This window comes from Aphelocoma coerulescens, chromosome 7 (assembly GCF_041296385.1).
Source record: "Aphelocoma coerulescens isolate FSJ_1873_10779 chromosome 7, UR_Acoe_1.0, whole genome shotgun sequence".
In the NCBI taxonomy this organism is placed as follows: domain Eukaryota; kingdom Metazoa; phylum Chordata; class Aves; order Passeriformes; family Corvidae; genus Aphelocoma; species Aphelocoma coerulescens.
Window position 1 is genome coordinate 39,547,023 of NC_091021.1, and position 23,720 is coordinate 39,570,742.

A 23,720-nucleotide genomic window follows, 5' to 3' on the forward strand; every position below is an offset into this window, starting at 1 on the left:
GCCTATGAACAAAGGGGCTCTTTTCCAAGGATGAGAGGGCACTGCCACTTCCTGGTCACTCCACTGGCCTAAGGAAGGAGAGGAGTGTGTGGAGAGGCCCAGGCAGAGGGAACCCTTTGCTGCCGACAGAGCTGACCTCCTCCCCGCAGGTGGGGATCCTGGAAGGGGACTGGAGGACACGGACAGGGCTGGTGTCACGTCCAGGGAGAGCCCAGCACCTCCCCGCTGCACCTTGAGAGCCTCAGCACCTGGGAGGGGCAGGAGCAGTCACCAGGACCCTGCGGGTACAGCGCAGGGTCCCCATGGCGGCACCTGATCGCTGACAGCAGTAACACAATTCAAACACTCTGTGGTTTGACTTGAAAACATTCTATTTAATTTATACAAATAACTACTAAATAGAAAAAGTAGATTAAAACAAAATAGTTATTTTTCTGGCAGAGTTTAAATGCATATTATATAGCTTAGAAGAAATAAAATGCATTTTCCCCACAGCATTCATGACCTAGTATTCTAGTTAACTCCTCCATTGCTTTCCTTTCCCAGATCAGTAAGATGCCAGACGCAAGGTCCTGTGGGAAATGGCTATATATACGTTCCATATTCCAACTGAAAATATGGTACAGACCACACACCTACAAATGTGAAGCACTTAAAATGTGACTACCAAGTTGTAATATGATAATACAGAAAACAATTCATGTTTCAGGTTATACGGTGTTACAAAAACGTCTGTGTAAGAAATCATGAAAGAGGCCACATAAAAATAAGCTTTAACTTTATGCACTTATTTTACAGTTTAAAAAACTGGCAAGTGCACTAGTAATAAATAATTTGCAAGTTTTGGATAAACAAGAAATTCCTAATGTTCAGCATTATTGTAAACATCAGTACACATGTAAAATGCAGCTAAAGTCCGACAGTTACATTTTCAGTTTACTGAATTCTTTTCCTATTACTCAGGCAGAGATCAATGCAGGATACAGCCAATCATATTTTTGGCAAGTCATGTCATTAAAATTAACAGTGACAGTGCAAGTAAGGAATGCAAAGAATTCCTAGTGCAATAAAGAAGAGAAGCACAGGCAATATTGCTGATTAAAATTTACCACTTCCATGTGTTCACCCTGGGAGTGATTAGGAGAATTAAAATAAAATTTAAAAAAAAAAAAAGAAATAAGAAAAGGGAAAAAAAAGGAAAACAAAAAAAACAACCAAACAAAAAAAAAAGAAAGAAGGAAAGAAAATAGAAGAAAAAAGCTGTTCAAAGCCATTGTTTAATGCCCTGATCTTGTCTTAGGATTTCTCTGTCTTCCTTCAGGCCACTACCTCAGCCACAGCACATCCAGCTGAGTCCTCAGCGCTCGCCCAGGTGTGGTCCGAGCAGTCCGGGCGTCCCGCGGCCCCCTCAGTGGCTCCCCAGAACTCCCGCTCCAAGCAGCCCCTGGGGACCAGGGGTATGAACTGCCTGGCCAGAGCCCTCTGGGCCAGCCAAGTGCCTTCCTGTCAGGAGAGCACCACGAGGAGAGGGTCAACAGTCAGCTTTCAGTTTGTCTAAGGAATTGTCAATTTTGGTCAAAGTCTTTTTGATGCGCAGGGCTGTCAGTCTGGCCGATGGGTTCTGGTACCAGCACTCCTTCATCAGCTTGGCAAGGGACGTCAACGTCTGGGGAAGAACAGAAACCACACAACACACAGGTCAGTCCACAAATAACAAGCCAAGGAAGCACTGGCTGGGGCCAAGCACTCACACAGAGAGGTTCTACTGCCTAATGAATGCTCCATTTTCAGAGTTTCCCGCTATCTATCAAATACAGAGCTTTCATGTTTTGAAAATCTCCTGAAGTCTGATAACTTGATTAAACCAAGAGCACAACTGGCCTGTGGGCTGACTGGAGTGACCAGCTAGTGTAACTTCAAACAGTTGAGTGTTGGGAGATTTTTCTAATTAAGAAAACACTACACAGAATTTCTCTTCAATGAAACCAACTCCTGCAGACCCCTGAAGGCAGCTGAGAAGGTGCAGAAGTTCTGCCTGTGATTTCATAATGCCCAGCAAGGTTTAACTGGCTGGGCTCCCAGCACAGGGCACAGCTGACACCCGACCCTCAGAGATGGGCCCTCTGCCCTGCCCAGCCCTACAGATTTCAAACTGACTTCCACAGATTCAGGGGTAAGGACAGAACAGCTGGGCAGCCTGGAGAGGCCAGACTGATACTGATGAAGAAAAATAAACTTGAGCATCAGTCTTTCAAAAGGAACAACAGCCCCTATCTTGCAGGCAGGAGAGACCAGCATTCTGTTGTGTGTGCTTGTAAGCCCTAGAAAGCCCTGAACTAGCTTCTGACCACTTCACTTCCTCTCGGAGGGAGAACAACCGCCCAGGAAAAGCAGCGGTAAGAGATTTTGCTAAATCACATTCCTAAAAGGCTGATCTGTGACCAGCTCAGACCTGGCAGTCGTCAGTTTGCTCAGTGCTCCCCAAAGCCAGGCCAGCACATCCCAACACCTGTACAGGTGATGCTGCTGACGAGGCCCATCGAGATCATCTCCACAGCAAGTGACAGCTGAAAAAGCTTCCACGACTATGTCAAAGAAAGACCAGCACCTATCTGCTCCAGCCCCCCAGCACTACACTGACCGGGTCTGAGAACCATCTGTTGGGAATGTTGGGCCTCTGCTGATCCACACAGACCACTTTCCTCATGTCTTCAAAACTGGGATCGTTCGGAACCAAGTCATAAAAGGGTGGTTTGTAGTCTTCCACGATACCTGGTGAGACACAAACAGACATTACTCAATGACTGTGCAAGTGAAAAGCATTTCTGCAGGGACAGAGGGAACAGATAACCCACCCAAGAGGCACAAAAATCCTTTAGAAGTCAATCCTACACTGTTATGCAGCCTCTGAACAACAGAACAGCACTCACTGCCCCAGGATGAGCTTTTTCTACCCAAAATGTTAATTAATTGGCTCATATTGCAAGTCTGAGTATGAGCTATATACGCATTTTGCAGATGCTGGAGCTGAAAGGATAAGAAGTAAATCCCTTGCCAAAAGGCCATGTTTTGTAACACATGCAGCTCTCCTGCCTACCACAAACTGGGACTTCTACCAGCAAATGGAAAAATGTAAGGTCTGCACTGGTGTTTCTAGCAGGTTCAACACACACTTTGGTGCTTTCATAATTCCTGAAAGAGTCCAGTAAGCATGTCAGCATCCACAGACCCTCAAGCTGGTGCTTCAAAGCATTTCATTCCTTGTTATGAAAACAGTAAAATCCCCAGGGTAACTGGTACCACATGCCATCACAAAGGCAAACACCAGAGAGCCCAGGAGGCTGAATGCATCTTCATAAAATCACAGACTGGTCTGGGTTGGGAGGGACCTTACAGCCCAACTCATTCCACCCCTGCAATGGGCAGGGACACCTTCCACTAGACCAGGTTGCTCCAAGCCCCATCCAGCCTGGTCTTGACACCAACAACCTGGCCATCTCCTAGGGTTTGGCACTGAAACAGGAGTTTGTGTGTGTGTGCTCCCCCAGCCCGTCACCCTGCTCACGGAATGCTGCCAGGCTGGAGCCCCTCTGCCTACTCCCCAAGACACATGTGCACCTCTCTGCTTCCTCATTGGATCAGGCTCACAAACTATCTACGGGGAGCCCAACTTTCTCAGGAAGCCAGTTTACAAACTGGTGTTCAAAGACAGGCATCAGTCAGCAGTGTGGAAAAAGCCGAAGCTGATGAGGCCCTCTGTGTCCAGCAGGAACATCAAACGGCTGCTGCTGACAGCTGGGACCAACAGACTGAAATCCCACAGCCACACATGAAACCCAGGGGAATCTCTGCTGCTTTGAATAGCCTGAAGCTGAAACAAGGTTCTCAATCTTTCCTACAGCAGTTGAATTTTAGTTTTCGTGTTCTATTGGAGATGAAGATCAAAGTTCCACAGATATTCCTACGCATAATCTGCAAAAATCTGTAAACCGCTGTCTGCGATGATTAGTCAAAAAGAGAAAGAGTCTTCAGGAAATTACAAATGCCTTGGAAAACAGTAGGGTAATTTGGAGACCTGGCTACCCAAGCAAGCCCATCAGAAGCACCAGGCAGCCTGCAGAGTTTGCCCAGTGCTATTTCAACATGGACAGACAAATTACACACGCTGCATACAGCAGCACCACCCACCCTCCTGCTCAGAGCAATTCCCCATTGCATTTACCAAACATTACCTGCTGGCCTGAATTCCTAGCTTCACCCTTCTCCTGCCTCAGCCCAGAAGCCATTTCACTGTGAGTCCTCACCAACATAAGGTTACCTCCTGCAGGTAAAGCCGGGGCTTTGCACGAGCCAAATGGCCAGCTCCAGCTATGTCACACAGCTCTGAAGGCACTGCCAGGGCCACGAGGATGTTACACGTGAACTTTACCACTGCAGAGAGCGTCTGGCTCGCATTCACTGTTTTCATGCGGTCTTTCCCAAGCACGGGGCACATAACTGGCTGCTCCAGAGAAGACAGGCAGTACTGCAGACAAAGGAAGCGGGTCTGGCCTTTACTCCAGTAGTGCCTGTGGAATCCTCGGAGCTGCCAAGGCCGGACGTGCCGGGCCCGCGGGAGCACCCGGCTCCGCAGCAGCCCTCCCTCAGTGGTGCCAGGGAGCCACTCGGCCTCTGTCCCACAGCGCTGCGCCCACACAGCGTCACCGACCCGTGACACGCTGCCCTCGCCCACTGCCCGGGGAGCACGGGCTACCCACTGGCTCGGGGACACCTTCAGCACAACCCACAGCCTGGGCCTTCTGCACAGCTTGGAGGTGACTTCTGTCATTTCCAGCATGCTCTACTGCTCTCCTGGGGCCACTGGCTTTCTGCTCTCCAATCACCTACAATTCACACGTACTGCAGTGGCTTCTTACCTTTACTCCTTGTCACTTCATAGACTCCCCGCATGGTTTGAGAGGAAAGGGACCTTAAAGCCCATCCCATCCCTTGCCATGGGCAGGGACACCTTCCACTAGCCCAGGGTGCCCCAAGTCCCATCCAGCCTCGCCTTGGACACTTCCAGGGATCATGGGGCAGCCACAGCTTCTCTGGGCACCCTGTGCCAGGGCCTCCTCACCCTCACAGCCAAGAATTCCTTCCCAATATCCCATCTATCCCTGCCCTCTGGCAGTGGGAAGCCATTCCCTGTGTCCTGTCCCTCCATGCCTTGACCCCAGTCCCTCTCCAGCTCTCCTGGAGCCCCTTCAGGCCCTGGAAGGGGCTCTGAGCTCTCCCTGGAGCCTTCCCTTCCCCAGGCTGAACATTCCCAGCTCTCCCAGCCTGGCTCCAGAGCAGAGGGGCTCCAGCTCTCGGAGCGTGTCCATGGCCCTTAGCTGACTTTAAGTCCAGCTTGTCCTGTGCATGCACAATTCTCACTGCTCAACCCAACAAGAGCACAACAACAGCTCCAGCCTTGCACAGGGAACGACGACCACACGCCAGGGTTACTTTGAGTAGGAACCACCTCTGAGCTTCTGCTGTTACTGTCATTGTTGAACAAGACCACAACCCTGGGAACAACCATGACAATTCCCAGGGATCTGAGCTGTGAGTGCCAGGCACCAGGGAAGCACTGAACCAAGGCAGCACATTCCAAGAGCAGGGGACACTCTCCAGAGAACCAGCACTGCTCTACTTGAAGAGAGTCAAACACTGCCTTGGGGAGCAAAATCACATTTTCAGTACAGAGAAAATGCTGGCTGGCTCCTGCTACAGCACACAGACAACACACAAGTATTTGTTTGTGCCAAAGGAGCTACCTATCACATTTTCCTCCTCATACTAAACAAGAAAATACCAAGAACCCCTGTGTCACCTGGAGGATTCATTGGGTAAGTTTTTAAAAATAAAAAAAAAATTAAATTAAATAAAATTTAAGAACTTCAAGGTCTCTGTGAGCTGAAGTACTAAACCAGGCTGAGTCACTGGAAGGACTCGGGTGAACAAGAGATGCCCAGTGTCCACAAGCCCGGGAGAACAGCAGAAGTTTGTAGCACAGGGAGCTGACGAGTGCCTCTGGTCCCCCAAGACACCATCACCCCTTCACACCACCACGCCCTTGCTCCTGCAGTCTCACTCCCAATGCCAAAGTCTCACTGCAAAGCAAACAGGGTTATCAGAGTGACCACCTGACCAGCAACGATTCCCACACAGCTCAACGCACAGAGGCAAGGGAAGATGTTTACTCCATCCCAACCAGTGCAAGGGCATGGAATTACTTACAGCAATAGCCAGGAGTACAGAGCAACTGGTTCTGTGCAATTAGTATCACCAGCACCTGAAACTTCAGACTGTCTTGACATGACCAATGCAGTGACAGATCTGCATCACCGTAAGTGTCTCCATGGTGGCACTGAGCTCAGTCAGAATCAAATTCCCAGAGCATTCACTTATAAGCAGCTAGGCCCGCCGTCCCCTGAGCTCCTGGTGAAGCTGCCAGCACCATCCACCCTCTCTCATTCAAGAGCAGCTCAGGTAAAGCCTCTGCGAGCTGCAGCAATGCCTGTGTACAGTGCCAGCACTGTGCCTGTGCCCAGGCCAGTGCCACCCTGCAGGAGCCCGCTGGTCCCTGCCCCGCTCCGTGGGTGCAGTCCCTCGGCAGCGCGGGGGAGACCGGCCGGCCCTGCCCTCCCGCCGCACCAGCAGCACTGTGGCACCGGGAATCCACCAAGCCCTGCCCAGCCAGCACATCGCTTCACGGCCACTGATACCCGAGGCTGCTCACAGACTGCCAAGGCAGTGCAGGATATAAAACTGCAGAGAACACCAAAGCTCCAGCTGAAATTACCCAGGCACTCACACTGATGTGATGCAACCCAGCAGGCCCAAACATTGTGCAAGTCTTCACGGCTGCCTACAACACACCTGTGCCAACAAACACTCTCAGAAACATTAATACTGCACATTCACCATCTTTCCTCCTTCCCCTAACTAGCCATGTACACCTTCAGCACATTTGGACTTAGTGGGAAGAGATCAAACACAATTGATTAAACAAATGGTTGTGACAATCTGCAATTTCCTCGTATCTAAAGACATGGCCATGAACAACCCTGTCAGGATCTGAAGAAATGCCTGAAGGGCATCCTCTGCTTTCTCCTGCCCACTTAGGTCCAGAGAGCACAGCCTGAGATCTACAAGTCAGAGAGGCCTTCTGAACTGAGCAGGAATCACACCAAGAGATACCCAGCTGAAAGGTTCTGAAATTCAAGCACCCTGGCCAAGGAGAGAGGAAGTGACCCTGTGCTCCAGACAGGATGGCAGGGAAACCCTTCCCAAGCACAACTGCACTTGGACCAAGTCCTACCTTGGGAGTGCATCTAACTCGGTAAACCAAAAGCAGTCCTGAATTCTGATACCTTCTCCACTTCCCATGTATTTTCTTTCTGTCCTTTAGGATTTGTCACAAGAAACCGACACCTACAAATATTCACTAGGGTTTAATGACACAAGGAAGAAGGATGGAGACTTTGTGATCTAAAATTTTAACTTAGCGATTTGGTACGAATGAGGTCTCACCAGGGCTAAGAATGAGCAGGGGACTCTCTTTCTTCTCTGCCTTAACAGAAATGACAACAGGATTCAGCCACTGTACCCAACACACCAACAGCTTCCTCAGCGTATCAGGAATCAAACTATTGTGGAGGCCCAGCATGTTCCTGTGCATTTTGGTGGCGGGTGCTTTGCCATGCCCTTCCTCAGCCTCTCCTAGAGCCAGGGGAAGGAGTCCCAAGCACTTACCATTGCTAACCATGCGCCTGGCCACTTCCCAAAGGACCAGCCCAAAGGCCCAGATGTCCACCCGCTTGTAGGAGTCAAAGCAGTCTGCCTGGATTGTTTCGTCCAAGACTTCTGGAGCCATGTAGCGCTTGGTGCCCACACGGGGATTGTTCCCCACATCCAACTGGTTTGTGCTTTGGGAATGCATAACTGCAAGGCCTGAAGGACAGAAAAAAGAAGTTACTGTGAAGTCCCCTTCAACCATAGCAGCACAAGCTTAAAGGTCCCCGGGAGCAGCGACCCCATCAATGGTTTCTGGAAGAGAAGGAGCCAAGGGCCTAACTGGCCAAAGACCAATGAGGTCAGCTCCAAACTCGCCAGCAAAACCAGCCCCTGAGGCTGCAGACCGGCCCATTATCTCCTAACGGGATTACCACCAAGCATTTTATTGCACTCTTGCAAAACACTGTCATGAAGTGTTTTGCAGCCACTGGATGTCCCCAGCACTCCGGGCACAGATACGCAGAGGCCAAACAGCTGCTGCTTAGAAGAAAACAATTTTACACGGCATTCAAATTTATTTATAGACCTTTTGGGTAGGTGGATACACCTGAACTGTGGGGAAGGGAGAAGAAAAACACTGCACGAAGGATACACACAAGTTACAAAAATAAAGCTGGAAAATAAAAAACATTGTATTTGCAGCAGCTTGAAAAATAAACATCCTCAAGCAGATCTAAAATGAGTCAGACAAAACCACTCTACCTGGCTTCTACTAATTACTAAACATTTAAGCAGAGAACATTATGTGAAGGACTAAATTACTGTAAATTTGGAAACACACAGAGCACTCATTTGGCCACAGTAAACAAAGAGCACTGCAAATTGAGCAGCAGTGGGTGCATGGCAGAGCCAAGCGACAGAGAGAGTGATGCAAACTCTCCTTAATTTCCTCAACAAATCTTTTAAGAATGACATACACTATTTACATTTAACAGGAGTTTATTTTAGGTGAACCGTAAAAGGCTTTTTACCTCAGTCCCACAAAAACTAAGCCATCATCAGATCATTCTTTTTCTTTTTTTTCCAAAAAACAGTCTGTCCTTCAATGTAACAAAAATTTGGAAAACACTTTTCTACAATTCAAATGCACTTCAAGATATTTCAAGCTGACAAGAAAATGCTTATGGCACCTCTAGAAAGATCACAGAATCACAGAATGCCTTGGGTTGGAAGCGATCTTAAAGTTCATCCCATCCCACCCCTGCCATGGGCAGGGACACTTTCCACTATCCCAGGGTGGTCCAAGCCCTGTCCAACCTGGCCTGGGACACTTCCAGGGATCCAGGGGCAGCCACAGCTTCTCTGGGCTCCCTGTGCCAGGGCCTCCTCACCCTCATGGTCAAACACTTCTTATATTTAATGCAAACTGACCCTCTTTCAGTTTCAATCCACCTCCCTTTGGCCTACCACAACAAGCACTGCTAAAATGCTTGTCCCCACCCTTCTTGGGGACACCTGATGTGCCATCTCGTGACCCCAGACTGATAAGAAGTCTGCTCCCAGATCCAAGTACTTTTGTCAAATATTCACACACACACTTACACTTTTATGTACTATTTTAAATTCATATTAGATTATATTATACAGTATGTATGGATTATAATTTTTATTTTAAAAAAGCTTGCTACTGCAAACAAAGGTTAGAAACCACATTTCCTGGCAACTCTGAAAATGTCAAGACCTCAGAGAACACTTTGATAAAAATTGTAATAGTTCATCCAAACTGGGCAAAACAGATTCCACAGGCTGAGAGGTCAAAGGTTTACAACTGAGGGAGGCAAGTCAGCATCCCGCACACTACACACCAAGGAGGTGGGGCAATGAGGTCAGGGGACAGAGTGTTGTAACCTGGTTTCCATCACAGAGGCATCCAAGCTGTTTGGGAGCTGAGAAGCAGATCCTGCTCTACTCCAGGGTCTCTTTCCCCCAGGAATTAACTGAGGGGCACTGAGCCCCTGGCACAGCAGCTCTTGACTGAAGACACCAATTCATAAAAAGGCACAAGCTGGTTTTACAAGACCCTTCTAGCACACTGGAGTAGCTGCTGCTCTGCCACAGCACTGCGTGCTGTCCCACAGAGTTGCTCAACTCAGCCCCAGCACCAGGCACGTGCACTGCTTTAGAAGGACAAAGGCAGAACTTTTCCACAGCTGACAGACTGAGCAGGAATGACACCCATTCCTGGACTTTGTCACACAGCTTCTGCTTAGCCAGAACATATCTGATCCAGCCAGTGCTGGTACTGCAGCTCCTGATCCTGGGAGTGCCACGGGCCAGACCAGCTCCCAGCTCCAGATCCTGAGGCTGAGAGGAAGAGACCAGAGGGTGGAAATAAGACAGAGCCTCACAGAAGAAAGGGCATGAATACATGCCAGAAGCAACAAATTCTTTGGTGAATTTCCCTTACAGAGGAGGAACATAGGAAGAATGTGAAGATACATGTCTGAGCAGTTCACATTTTAAAAAACAGCTATTTAACTAATCAGTTAGTTATAAAAACTAATCAGAAGTGTTTACTGCTGTGCTCTCCTGGAAAAATCTCTCAAACATCTGAAGCCTCTAGATAAATAGTGTAGTAGATTTCACTGTACCAGTGCCATATCAATGCCAGGATGTGCTGTCCCTCCTCAGAGTCAAGTACAAATTTATTTAAAATCCAGTCTCTGAAGCTTTATATTTTCAACTTACTGCTCCATTTGTTACTATTCCCATGGCAAATTTCCAGAGACCCAGGTATGTGGCTTTCATGTTTTCCCTGTGTGTATCTCCAGTCCCTCAGGCACAAGTGATAGAAACTACGCAGTATCTCCTGATATACTTTTTGCCTAGGCAATGGTGCCCCAATACTGTTCTACCACTATTTTCTCCCTTGTCTTCAGAGGAAAGAAAAAAAAAATATTGTCAGACATCCCTCCAAGGTGTGAACAAGCCACACTGCTGCAACTGCTCCTCAGCACCTGTGCGTCAGGCTTCAAACCAGCTGGTCTGAGGGAACCCAAATCTGGCCTCACAGAATGATCTGCACGACTCAAGCTGGACAGAGCTACGGCACTGGGACAGCGAGCACATGGCTCAGACTGTCTGTGGGAGGACACACATTATCTCAGAAATGAAGTCTAATCCCTGCATCCTCTGGGATCCGGGAATGGGATTTAACCATGGAAACCCAAAACTCCCAGAGAGAGTGGTTGGGCTGCAGGCGCCACCTGGCGGCCGCCGCGGGGAGCACCAGCGCAGGGAGGGGCAGCGCGGGGCCACTGCGGGGCCACTGCGGGGCCACTGCGGGGCCACTGCGGGGCCACTGCGGGGCCACTCCAAGGTTCTGCAGCTGCAGCCACCCAACACCCTCGATCTCTGCACGAGCAGGGAGCTGCGCTCACCCAGGTCGGCGATGCAGCACTGCCCATTCTTCTTGACAAGGATGTTCTTGCTCTTGAGGTCGCGGTGGGAGATGGCCGGCTTGCCCTGCGTGCCGAAGATCTCGATGTGCAGGTGCGCCAGGCCGCTGGCGATGGACAGCACGATGCGAAGGCAGCTCACCGTGTCCAGCGTGGTCAGCTGCAGGTAGTCGTACAGAGAGCCCATCTCGTGGTAATGCGTGATCAGCCACAGCTGCGTGCTGGAGTTCCTGGAAGTCATATCAGATGCAATAAAACCTAGAGCGAAAGAAGGAGAAACAAGAAAATAAATTGACAGAGATCCTTCAAGACTCCCTGAAAAAAGCAGCTCAGCTGGTTAGAGCAGGGTGCTGATAACGCCAAGGTTATGGGGTTGATCCCCGTACAGGCCACCCACTTCAGAGCTGGACTTGCTGATCCTTGCAGGTCCCTTCCAGCTCTGAATGCTCTGTGATACTGTGCATCAATACTGCTGGCCCCTCTTGCAATGCAAACTTGTTTAATTACAACTGCACTGCAGACGACTGCAGGTACCACTGTGATGAAAACAAAGCCAACAAATGCTGGAAATCTAACTCTCGTCTATTCACAAGAACCCATTTATGTATTGTCAGTTGCACCAAACAACTACTTGTTAGGACCACACACTTTAAAAATATTTTTATTTTTCCCTCTTTTTGAGGGGGGTGGGGAAGTTCCAGTCAAACAGAAACACCCCAAGTCTGTAGCACATTTGCTGCTTGCTGCCCAGTTGAGAGGGTCACACTGGAAAGCAGCAACACCTCACAAACATCAAGCCATTAACAACCATTTCCATTTTTAGAGCCCACAAGCAGCCAGTGCAGTCTGCTCAGAAAAGGGTTAAATGTGTAGCCTAACCACAATGATCTTCTATTAAGAAACAGAGAAAGTTTTCTGTTCAAAACCCATGAACCTCAAGAACTGCCTTCAAAAATGTTGTATCTTAAAACTGAACCCCAAATTCAGGAAAGCTCCCTTCCTGTCACCTCTGCATATATCCACACAGTGACCTCAACACCTTTAGCTGGGAACAACAGAAGTTTTACTCCCAAGTCAAAGGAACAAACCACGTTTATTAAAAGCTCACATACATTTGTCAGAAAGAACACCCACTGCTTTCTCCCCTAAAGTCAGACTTGTGCACAATGTGACATTTCTGTAATCTGTGATATTGTTTAATATTGCATCTAAAAAAGTCTCTAAAATAGCCAACAAATTTGACAGTTATCAAGGAAGACTAAACACAGAGCACCAAGGGAATTGTGCAATGTAATTTCAGCCAAGCCACTTGCTCTCTCAGGAAGGGAAGTTCAATAATTCACATTTCAGGAGGCCACCAAATTATTTTTGTAGTAACAAAGGAACTGCTTCAGGAAACAGACAAATGTCTAGCAGGGTGAGCTACAGAGCCAGGGAACATTCTCTGACAGGAAGCAAGAATAAGAAGCCGAAGGAAAACTGATTGAAGACAGATTTTGGGTGAGGCAGTGTCAGCACTCAGAAAATGTGCTGCTGCTTTTATTTGCAGAGGTGGCACACTGGTGACAGAAGGGCATGTCTATTAGGAATCAAAGGGCTGCTTACATCTCAGCCGAGGCCCAACATAACAAAGCCATTTTCCCAGTTCTTAGAATTGAGCACATGAAGTATGAGTGATGCACGAGGTTCATTTACTTCCATATTTACAGGGAAACAAGATACATCATGCAGCTATAGCTGAAATTTAAACATCAGAGGACCTTACTCACCCTGAGTGCTCTCTCACCCTGAGCAGAACAGTCAAACAGAAGAGAATACTGGATTCATATTGCACTTTACTCAGTCATAAGGAAAAGTATTCAAATCCTTAAATCTCATTATAAACTCCTCCCCACCTTTTCTCCCTCCATTTCTGCAGGGAAACTGAGATTACAACCAAACACGGATCCACCAGAACTTCCCCTGACACACTGCGCAGGACTCTGCAGTGAGAGCTGCAAGAGCCAATCCCTTCCACAGGGGTCTGTGGCACCTCCACTGTTTTCTGTGTGCTCAGCTGCCAACACCTGATTCATCTGGCTGATTAACTGCTTCCTGCTGGAGTATTGCAAAGCAACAAGTCACAGCTGCTATGACACATTCCCCATTTGAGACTCAGCCCCCCCGGAAGTCTCTCCCTGAAAATTTCCCTTCAGCTATTTATCACAACACAAGAACCTAGAGACTGTGAGATGCCTGGTGAGTGCACAGTTCTTCACAAGTGACCTGTGCAGGTAACTCACCTTTACACCTGACACACCAGGATACAAAATGTGCTTGTCCTACTTACCTAAAATATTCTCATGCCGCAGCAATACAGTGTTGTACAGCTCAGTTTCCCTGAACCAGGACTTTTCATCCCTAGAAGAGAAGATCTTCACAGCAACATTTTCTCCTTGCCACTGACCCCTCCAAACTTCTCCATAACGGCCCTTTCCTGGCAGGGGAAACAACACAGGAGAAGCTGTCAACAACAGCTGCCTTCACCAAGCAGAACTCGATTGTCATGAACCAGATATCACACCAGTGTGGTCTGATCACCCCTGCATGCACTTCTTACTGCTGGAGTCACACTGTGCTCAAGCATCCCTCATTACTCCTGTTTGTTTTGACTGCAAGCCCTGTGAGTGTGGATCTCTCCACACCAGTGCAGTACAGAGGGTTTGAACTGGGAAGTGTCACCATTCAACAACCAGCAATAAAAGTGCTTTTGCAGCTGAAGTGACTTAGGCAGCACATGGCAAGGTCAGTGTGCACAACACAAAGCTGTGAATTCTGCAGCTAGGATGACAGGAAGGAAACGTAATGCTGGGGACACAGGCTTTACATTCCTAGTACATCATCAGCCCTTGCAGAAACACAAAATGATGATTTAAAGAAAACAAAAATCCAAACCCACCCACAAAAAAAGTATTAAAAAACCACCAAACCCCAGCAGAACCGAGCCCTGTCCTGCGGCAATCAGGACACACTGTCTGCAAGCCAAGCTTTTTACCCCAATAGCTTAGAAGAAAAGAATGAAATTATCAAGTATCAAGCACCACCTTGGACAAGGCACACTAGAGCAGTTCTGGCTGCTACCATTTCCAGTGCAGCCCACATAGGATGGCCTCAGGCATGGGGCCATGAATTGTGCCAGACCTGACAACTCCAAACACCCAAATTCTGCCCTTCCTTGCTCTGCTGTTCCATGTCCTTCAGAGGCTCATGGGAGCAAGCAGCAGGTTCACTGAACAAAGACACCCAGGGCTGAGGTATCAGGGCTGTCACTCCAGAAACACCTCCTGCACAAGCACTTTCATCTGTTTCTGCCTTACATGCTAACACACAGAGCCCCCAGAAATGGTGCCAGCCTGAGCTAACCTGGGAGCAGGCCTCTTTCCAAGGACACATGCACTCACTCACATGTAGCACACAAAAACATGCCACAAGTACAATCACCATGTATGTCCTATCCTACAGTTCCTCATCAAGAGGAACTGCAGAGCATCAGAGGATGCACACTTGGATTTCAGGCAGGTGTGAACATCTGTGCCTACTCAACACGTAACACTGAGACAAAAGCAAAGAAACGCTGCTAAACTGTAGGCCCAGTCCTTACAAATTCATAAGTTCATCTGTCACAGCTGGGCTGGATTGAACACCCTGATGAGTTAAATCTTCTCAGGACTTATAGGAAGCTGTTAACCCACCCCAAATTCAAGTCACCAAAGCAGCAGCACAGAACATACTCTAGCCTTTTTTCCTACTAAAATCAATCATTCTCATGCCTTCCTCACTCTTCAGTGCCAGGACAGCATTTTGGCTCAATGTCAATGCCTCCAGGTACCTTTGACCCAAATGCTTCCTAAACTCAGATGCAACACTACTCAATTAATAATAAAAATACACTGAAGAAAAATTTAATAAATCCTTAAAATTAACACTGAAGCCCTACAGAAAACTAAACACCCAGAAGACACTAACCTACACACTCCACAAGTGTAATCTGGCGAGCCACTGTTCTTTGCACCAAGAAAGGAAGTCCAGAGCCACTTCCAGATGTGCAGGAATGGTCCAACAAATCCTGTTCAGAAGGAAAAGCAGAAGTTTAGAACCCATGAGAAACCCCATTTTTCCCTGTTTACATGCACAAAGAACAGGTTAGGTTAAAGCTTGGGGGTATCTCTGTGGCTCTGGGGATGCCATTTGGTCACTCGGGGTCAAAGAACATTTGTTTAGTAAGTCATTATTTGTTTAGTAAGTGGAATAGGACAATAGATGTCTGTGAACTGGAAGCCCACTCTTGGCCTACAGGCTTATCCTCTGTCCTAAGATTCTACCCTTTTTCAGCACTTCACTCTTCTTTCACTTACCTTATGTCCTCTCAGTTCTCTTTCTGGCACCTCTTTCAAACAAATGAGGTTAATATCAGCTGTTTTCTCCCAAAAGTTTCTATATCTGGCAATAATCTCAGCACCTCAAAAATAACTAAACTTCCTTTGATTTCTGTACTTGAAACCTTCATCCCTACGCAGGTGGGCAGGCCCTGGGAACACTAGGGCTGGAGCAAGTGAGCACCCCAAAACTGAGCCCTTCTGGGAGGGCTGAGCCAGCAGATGGGTGTGCACAGCCACCCAAGCCCCCTTCACCCACGCACCACCCACCCCACTCCTGAGCCTGGATTTATGGAACCACACATCCCTCAGAGCAGAGCTGCAGCGGAGCAGGAGGCTCTGCAGGGGGCTGCAGCCATCCTCCCTGTCCTGCTCCGGCAAGCCCCACTTGGCTTCTGACACGGCAACCACTGGCACACCGCTGCTTACCTGCACCCAGGGCCACTTGGGATGTGCTCTGAGGCAGGTACATGGGAGACTTTGGGCCAGACTATTCAAGCTTGGTGCAGGTATTTAAAACTGAAAACAGTTTTCAAATAAACAAGGTGAGGGGATTTACCAGCATCACCTACACAAGATCTGGCATTGATATTCCAGAAAAACTTCTGTAACAAATCTTTCTTAAAAGCTTTATCAGTTTCTGGTATTTTTAGCACACAGAATGCAGACTTTGCTTAAGAACGCTTATAATAAACATGAGTGAGATCCTGATTGAATGTTAAAATCCCATTAGCCTTGTAAAATGCTAATGCCAGCTACTTTTACAGCCAGGACTTTTGTATTAGTTCAAAGCATTAACAACTATTCCTGGACTTTTTCTTTACAAAGGAAAATAGGATAAAAAAGCCTAAGTATAATCAACTTTCTATTATTTCCAGAAAACTGCATTGCTGGGCTTGAACCAGAAATCAGCAGCAGAAATCTCATCTCTTCTAACAACCTCTTAATGAGCGCTCAAGAAAAAGATAATCTAGGAGTGACAGAGACTACCTTACTTTTTAAGATGAACTGAGGGCTCATTTTCCTTCCTGCTTGCAACAGAGGCAAAAAAAAAAAAGAAACAAAAACAAAAATCCACCCCCAAACTTATCTACAGCAACTGTAAAAACAAGATTTGAAGAGGCCAGAGCTCCTTCCATGCCCACTAAGCAGCTTAGGGTTTTAAGCACTTGCTACACTGCAGAGACTTAATCCTAAATGTAAACTTATCTAATGTGTGACAAAACCAGTGACTTAAAACACAATGGAGAAGAAAAACCTGGGATCTAAAAGACTTGCTGTTTAGGTGAATGTTTAGGCACAGGAACTACCAATTACTTTTGTGCATCAGCCACACTCAGAGGCAGAGCAGCGGTGCTGGCACCGTCGCTCAGAGGGTCTGACAGCTCCACCAGACCAAGCAAGCCCTCATAGCTCCCAACTCCTCCCAGCTCTTTGAAACAGAATTTTGATTTATTCTTTGTGGTTTTATCATCATTTCCAAGTAACATTAACTAACTAGAAGTACAAAAGGTTTGCAAATGGCTTGAAATGATCTTGCACAGGTAGACAGAAGAGCTGATAAAAGCTTCAAGTCAGTGCTTAAGGACAGATCACCAGTTGCACACATGCCTGGACCATGGTGAATACATCAAGACTGGCTGTTTTAAACCAGTAACACGGAGTCAAGCCTTGTGGGCTGATTAAACAGAGCCAAAGGCATCAAAAAAAAAGATCAATGGACATAGGCCACTCTTCAACCCTGCAGTGAAAGCACATTATGGTGGGACAGCACCAAACCAGAAAATGTTTTCCAGCCTCTTAATGTTGGGGACATTTTATCTCAGCAATGCAAGGAGAAGAAAACTGCACTGCTTCAGAAACAAACACTCCATCTGCCTGAAGCTTTACTTGCTCTGCTCAGATAAAGTGAGGGACAGCTGCTGGGACATTTGTGCTCTGGCCTAAGGGAAGGGGGAAGGGACAGTCAGCCTGCAGAAAGGGAACACTTCCCAGCCCATTATATTTTCCAGAGACCGTGTGAGCAAGAGCTTATTTTGAAAGCTGAGCTTTGAGTAAGCACTGCACATTTCTTAGAACTCCCACTGCTCTTCTATCAACAAAATGTCACTGATATTCCAGTCATACCAGAGTCCTGCTACCAAGATCATGGCAGTCAGGTCTGAGGGTTTTAAACGTCAAAATTATCTGTATTTTCTTTCTTTCTCACCTAGCATCACATCTTTTCCAACCCATCAGGCTGTTGTATATCAAACATGCAGCACAGTTCTTCACCTCTCCCATTACTGCAGCCCACCCAACAGTCAGGCACACTCTGTCTTGATGTGCTGACATTGTTTCCAGGAACATGAACAGTTTAGAGCAATTCTCCAGGTCAAAGGACCTACACTTGCCAAACCCATCTTTTGGTTAAAATTCATCAGTACTACAGTTTTGGGAGCACAGGAATGGCACCACTCAAGTCCTGAGGCCAAGGGGTATCCCCTGGCAGCAAAAGGTCCTCTTAGTGATGTGGCCACATGGAAGGAAGAGAGGTGAGTTTGGACGTGAGGAAAACTCACACCCTGCACACGGGTCACTTACTGCCAACGTGCTGTCCCCCACGTTCGAGGCGATGAGCCCCTCGATTGTGCCGTACTCTGCATCCCTGGAATTGAGCCTCTCCATGTGGTTTTTCTGTATTCTCCGTATGATCAGCACAGCTACTGCAGAAAAAACTATCAACACTACCACAGGAGCTAGGATAACGATGATTAGTGTTTCCATGCTGTAACCTGCAGCTTCTCCTTGAAAGGTTTGCCCTTGGAAAAGAGGGGGGAAGGGAAAAAGTGTGAAAAGAGAGAAAACAATAAATTTGCAGGTTCCCAGAGAAAGTCTTTAAACCCATTACCACTGACACCAACCCCTACCTCGGTACCCACCCAGCCTGCCAGAGAGGCCGTGCACAGCCAGGCGTGAGCACACACCTGGCATGGAGGACGCACTCCCTGTGGAACAGCACAACCCCCACCGGCACTGAGCCACTTCTCCCAGGCAGTACCTCCATCCTGACCCCAACCAGACACTGCAACCCCCTCACTACCCCAGCCACAGGGACCAGTCAACCCATGGGCATCAGATGTGTGCCAGCAGGCTCCAGGGTGGGGACCAGGGCACCAAGGGCATCCTGCACCCACAAAACCCTTCCTTCAGCCAGCACTGGAGCCACCTCTCTCCAACCACAGCAGATCAAAGCCAACCCCCTAGTCTTTCTCAAAATGCACTGCCGATTAATTAAGCTCCCACCTTTGGAAGAGGGCAGCTGCGCAGTGATGTTCATGTTGCAAAGGTGTCCCTGGCAGCACTCCACAGCCTGGTTGGGGGACGGAGGCGTTTTGCACGTCATTTTCCGCTGTTCATAGACCTGGAAGCAGCCTTTCTGGTAAACCTTAGTCCCGTCATTAATGCTCAGGGAAGCAAAGCATCGCTGGCCTTGGCACCGGTCCCCATTCCCACAGGACATGCCCTCACACACACACTCATAGGGGACCATCTTGAGCTTCAGTTCATCATCTGTAAAAGGGAAGAGTTGAGGAAAAAAAATCATCCCATCATCCCAGTCTTAATAGCTTCAGTTAGAGGTAATGAAATCATTAGATAATATAATCTGCTTAAGGGAAGAGATAGTGCTGAAGAACCACTAACTAGGAGGTAACAATTCTAATTCAGCTATTTCAGCATGACAAAGACATGCCACAGCAAACACAAGAGACCTCTCTCAAGTAAGTTAAAATTTAAAACTGAGAAAACCAAGTTACTCCCTTGTTACAAGTTACAAGTCTTTATTCAAGGTTTTCCAAAGGCTGTTTGGGAAGTAGTGAGTAAACATCTTTCAGGAGCTCATCTCTCAAAACATCCAAGAGATCTTCAAATGAACCATTCCTGCCTTTCCATGGCAGTGGAAATACTACTCCCCTTTTCCTGAGGCAAACCTTAAATACACTGCATGTCAGAAAAGCTTCACGTGCACACAGCTGTATAAACCAGTTATGGGAGTCACTTTCCAAACCCAATGCCCTTCCTGGAGCAATCAGGGAAGAGTTAGCAAACACCACACTGAAAACTCTGACCCCACACAACACTCACCTTGCCAGCTCGGAGATGGGAATGCCATCACCATCAGTACAGGGAGAATCATAACTCCATCAACCACCCTGCAGCTGCAGAAAGGAGAGACATGAGAGCTCTGTATGCTTCCACTGCTGTCTACAAATGCAACCACCCCAAAATCAGCGTTTAGCAGTGTCTTTCATCAATTCTTTACACAAAACACAACCCAAGGTTGATTGGTCTCCTTTTTAACTGTCTTGTAATTTCCTTCACTTACAAAATTCAAGCATTTACTGCAACTTCTTCTTAGATTCACAGAGACATCACATGCAACTACTGTGTAGATAGATAAGCTTGTAGTAGGAAAATATGAACCCTCCTAGTAGCAAGCAGGAATGTAATACAGATGATACATTCTTTGAACCAGTTATTAAAAAGTTAAATTATTATGAAATTAGAAGGTGGTCTGTAAAACTGTATTATCTGGGCTTTGAGGGGAAACAGAAAATACCTCCACCAGAAAACTCAGAATAACTTCCATTAACCAGCAAAAACCATTGTTGGATGACAAGAAAAAGACTGAGATGTATTTAAGGAAGATGCTGCTCTCTGAAGAGTAATTTCCCAGTTTAAGTTGCTTCTCCAAGGATTTTCCTTTCAAGAGGCCAAGTCCGTTTCCCTGCTGCTGAAGACAGGTAACTACACCTTGTGCAACAGTTCAGGCTGATTCCAGCATAAAGCAGAGACACATGCTCCCTCTAAAACAGGAAATGAAGGAGTGAATTTGCCTTTTTATTTCCAATCTTTGCCATGATATTTGGTTTTTACAAGAAAATAACAGATCACTCTTTTTACTCCACTTTTTACTGTGAAACAAGGCTTCTGAAAAGAAACTTTTCCGCAGTTTCTTAAACTCAGTTCTCTCAGGATTTCACCCAACACAGGGCTGGTGACTCAGAATGGTTTGTCTGTCCTGTGCTGGTCAGTTCCTCCAGAGACTCTCTGGCCTAGTCGCATGCCACAAAATTCCAGTCAAAAGCAGCAGCAAGCAGTAGGTGCAAACCAAAGTTCCTCTCCTTGACAAGGCACTGAGCCATTACCATGCTCCTTACGTGCAAGTATTTGTCTTCATTTCTCAGATTTAATTCTAGCGAAGGAGATGAAAATTGAAAATAAATCTGATATTGCCATTTTCCTTTCAGATCTCTTCTTGTGCCTTTTCAAATCATTAGCACTTCTTAAGTGCTCAGTAATGAAAGCCAAGCCATTACTTCGGTATTTATTTCCTGACATGGATTTGTTTTCAGTAATTGATTCATCACCAGTTAAAATTATCATAAATTTCTGACCCCAAGCATGCACTTTTGGCCTTCACAGAAAGGCCCAGGCAGCGCTGACCACCTCACCTCCCAGAGCAACACTCTCCCTTCCAAACACCCATTCCCCAAGGAACCTTCCCTTATTTGTCCTTGATACACCTCAAGGCATCCTTAACACATGCCAATATTTAATCTTCAACAATCATGCTGGAAACACAATCAAATGAAGTTAAACAGCATGAGCAGGGAGCAATCCATATAGGAAGTTTAAAGCAGAGGAGAGCTATCCCAAAGAACCATTAGCGGCTCAATGCTCCAGGTCAGCTCAGAGGGGTGCGCTGCTCCCAAGGAGGGCGGTGTCGGCCCCCTCCGCACGCTGCCTTCGGCATAACAGCCTGGAGCAGCCCTTTCCTGGCCCTGTGCCTGCCAACTCAGCAAGCCTGGACAAAGGTGGCTCCTGGGACCTGCCCTCTTTCTTTCCACACACTGACAGTTCAAAGACCCAAAGCAACCCCAGGCGCTGCATGGACGGGAGCAGGGGGAGCGCTCCAGGGACCCCAGCAGGGACAGGTCCCCCAGGAGAGCCCTTCAGACAGCAGGGACACCCAGCTCGAGGAAAAGGCGCTTTAAAAAGGCAAAAACTGAGTTTAACATTGCTGGGCAGGTTCAGAGGTTAACCAGCAGCACCAGCAGCTGCTCGGGCATAGCCAGCTCCTCCGCAGGTAACTCAGGGCTGCAGCCTTCGGGCCCAGTTCAAACCAGCATGGGTTGTTTGGTGCTGGTGGGAGGCGTCGCACCTCTGCGACACGCGGGGCGGCCCTGAGACCCCACACGCCACCACCTCCCTCACCAGGGCATCCGCCCTTGGCGTTCCAGCCCTTCTCCTGCCAGAGCCGGCTGAGGGAGAGCACGAGGGCCCTGCAGCGAACGGAGGCTGAGCACACGAACGGGCAGCTGGCTACAGTGCCGGGACTGGAGATACAGGAAGCACACAACCGTCCAAACACTGGGAAAACTCTGCAGTTGCATGGACTTATCTGGTGTCTTTCCAAGCAGTTTATTTGAGTTCCCAAAAATAAAGAAACAAATATACACAAGTATGTTCGTACACACAAGCCCCTGCCCTGTATTTCTCAGAGGGAGGATGAGGATGGAAGTCAGACCCATGCCCCCACAAAGAGGCAAACAAAACATACTGGACTTTTAACAGATTTTATGCATTCCACAGCATACATGGTCCTCCCGAGGAAAAAGCCCGATACTTCAATTTAAACCCTGCTTCTATGAGACTGTCCTTGCAGCCATTCATTTTCCAAAAAGCCTCAAGGAATACCTTGTCTGCTGTTGCTGAGAAGAGCTTGTGCACAGAAGACCTATAACACACCCACCCATGCGTCCTCAGCGCCAGTCCAAAGCCTGCACCACGTCCCTGCAGGCCAGGACACTCTGGGGCTTTGGCAGGGGCTCACAGCCCTCAGCACGGCCCAGCCACACCACCTCAACTGAGTCAGCCACGGTGGGAGACTGGAGGAGGGAAGGAGCTGGGAGGGAGACTCTGACCCTTACAAAATATTAATTTTCCCTCAAAAAATTATTTGAGAACATGAGTTCAAAGGTGTTGTTCCCACTGCTTAAAAAAAATTACTTTTTCAAAGCAATTAATGCACATACATAAGCACCAAAGTCTGGTTCTAGTGACATCGGCAAGCACACTCCTTCCAGTTATTGCTTGTTTAGAAAGAAAGAAAACACACATTTTAATGTAAGGAACAAAACATTCTTTAATAAATCCCCACAGAAAATTGCTATGGATTTAAAGGTCCATGATATATCCAGTTACTATCAGGTGTTTCAATTCACAAGAACTTTTTTCCCAAAGGAAGGTTTGGGATTAAACCCAGATAAAGAGGAATTAACAAGCAACCAGCAAAAAATACACAAAAGGTATTTTCCTTTCTAAACAAAAGGATGTTTGCTGTTTGACTGGAGCTGCTGGCCGTGCCCTATGGAACCGCAGCACAGCGGCAAGAGCCACTAGAGGGCATTGGGAACATGGGCAGGGATCCCAGCGCTCAGCGATCCCAGCGCTCCAGGACACGCTCCATACAGACCGATGCAGATTCCAGCGCTCCCTGACACACTCCACACACAGGGATGCAGGGATCCCAGGGATCCGTGTGCTGTGTGCCACACTCCATACCCACAGAGACAGGGATCCCAGCATCCCATGCCATACTCCATATGCAGCAGTACTGGGTACCACAGGGCAGAGCTGGAGGCAGGACACTGTGTCTGAGCTTCAGCCACATACAGGGAAAAGTGGATCATTTGGGCTTAACCTCCTCCTGCAAAAGCACGCTATCATTGGAAAACCAGAACTTGCTATCGATGGAAAAGTCTCTTTCAAAGTGGCAGCTCCCAGTTTTCCAAACAAACCTGCCATGTGGTGCAGGCATAGAAGGGACCCTGGCTCCTGGGCAGGCCAGCATCTGCACCAAGGCCAGCTTTGGATTCTGAAGAAGGAGTTCCTTAAACTGGCTTTGGAAGCCCAAATGAGCAATAAGCCAAGCACAAGGCAGATGTAACACTTGGTGAAGACACCCAACATAGCACACAGACACACAACTGGCTTAGGTAACAGAGTCGATAGAATCCTTATGGTTTGTAGTCATAAA

At 47.7% G+C, this 23,720-nt stretch overlaps 1 protein-coding gene across 4 annotated transcripts in view; it reads right to left on the reverse strand.

Annotated features, from left to right (window-relative positions):
- Positions 1 to 353: 353 nt before the first annotated feature.
- The window catches only part of ACVR1 (activin A receptor type 1), a 48,325-nt gene continuing 24,958 nt past the window's right edge, over positions 354 to 23,720 (reverse strand). For 3 of the 4 annotated variants that reach the window (XM_069021376.1, XM_069021375.1, XM_069021373.1), the window contains exons 2-10: positions 19,763 to 19,836; positions 18,923 to 19,189; positions 18,221 to 18,438; positions 15,228 to 15,327; positions 13,552 to 13,698; positions 11,205 to 11,480; positions 7,783 to 7,980; positions 2,642 to 2,772; positions 354 to 1,666 (exon numbers count right to left, since the gene is read on the reverse strand). In XM_069021376.1, coding sequence (XP_068877477.1) covers positions 1,532 to 1,666; positions 2,642 to 2,772; positions 7,783 to 7,980; positions 11,205 to 11,480; positions 13,552 to 13,698; positions 15,228 to 15,327; positions 18,221 to 18,438; positions 18,923 to 19,189; positions 19,763 to 19,814 — 1,524 coding nt within the window. In that variant the 5' untranslated portion in view covers positions 19,815 to 19,836 and the 3' untranslated portion in view covers positions 354 to 1,531. The remainder of the gene's footprint in view (positions 1,667 to 2,641; positions 2,773 to 7,782; positions 7,981 to 11,204; positions 11,481 to 13,551; positions 13,699 to 15,227; positions 15,328 to 18,220; positions 18,439 to 18,922; positions 19,190 to 19,762; positions 19,837 to 23,720) is intronic. The other variant, XM_069021374.1, reaches the window with a different exon arrangement.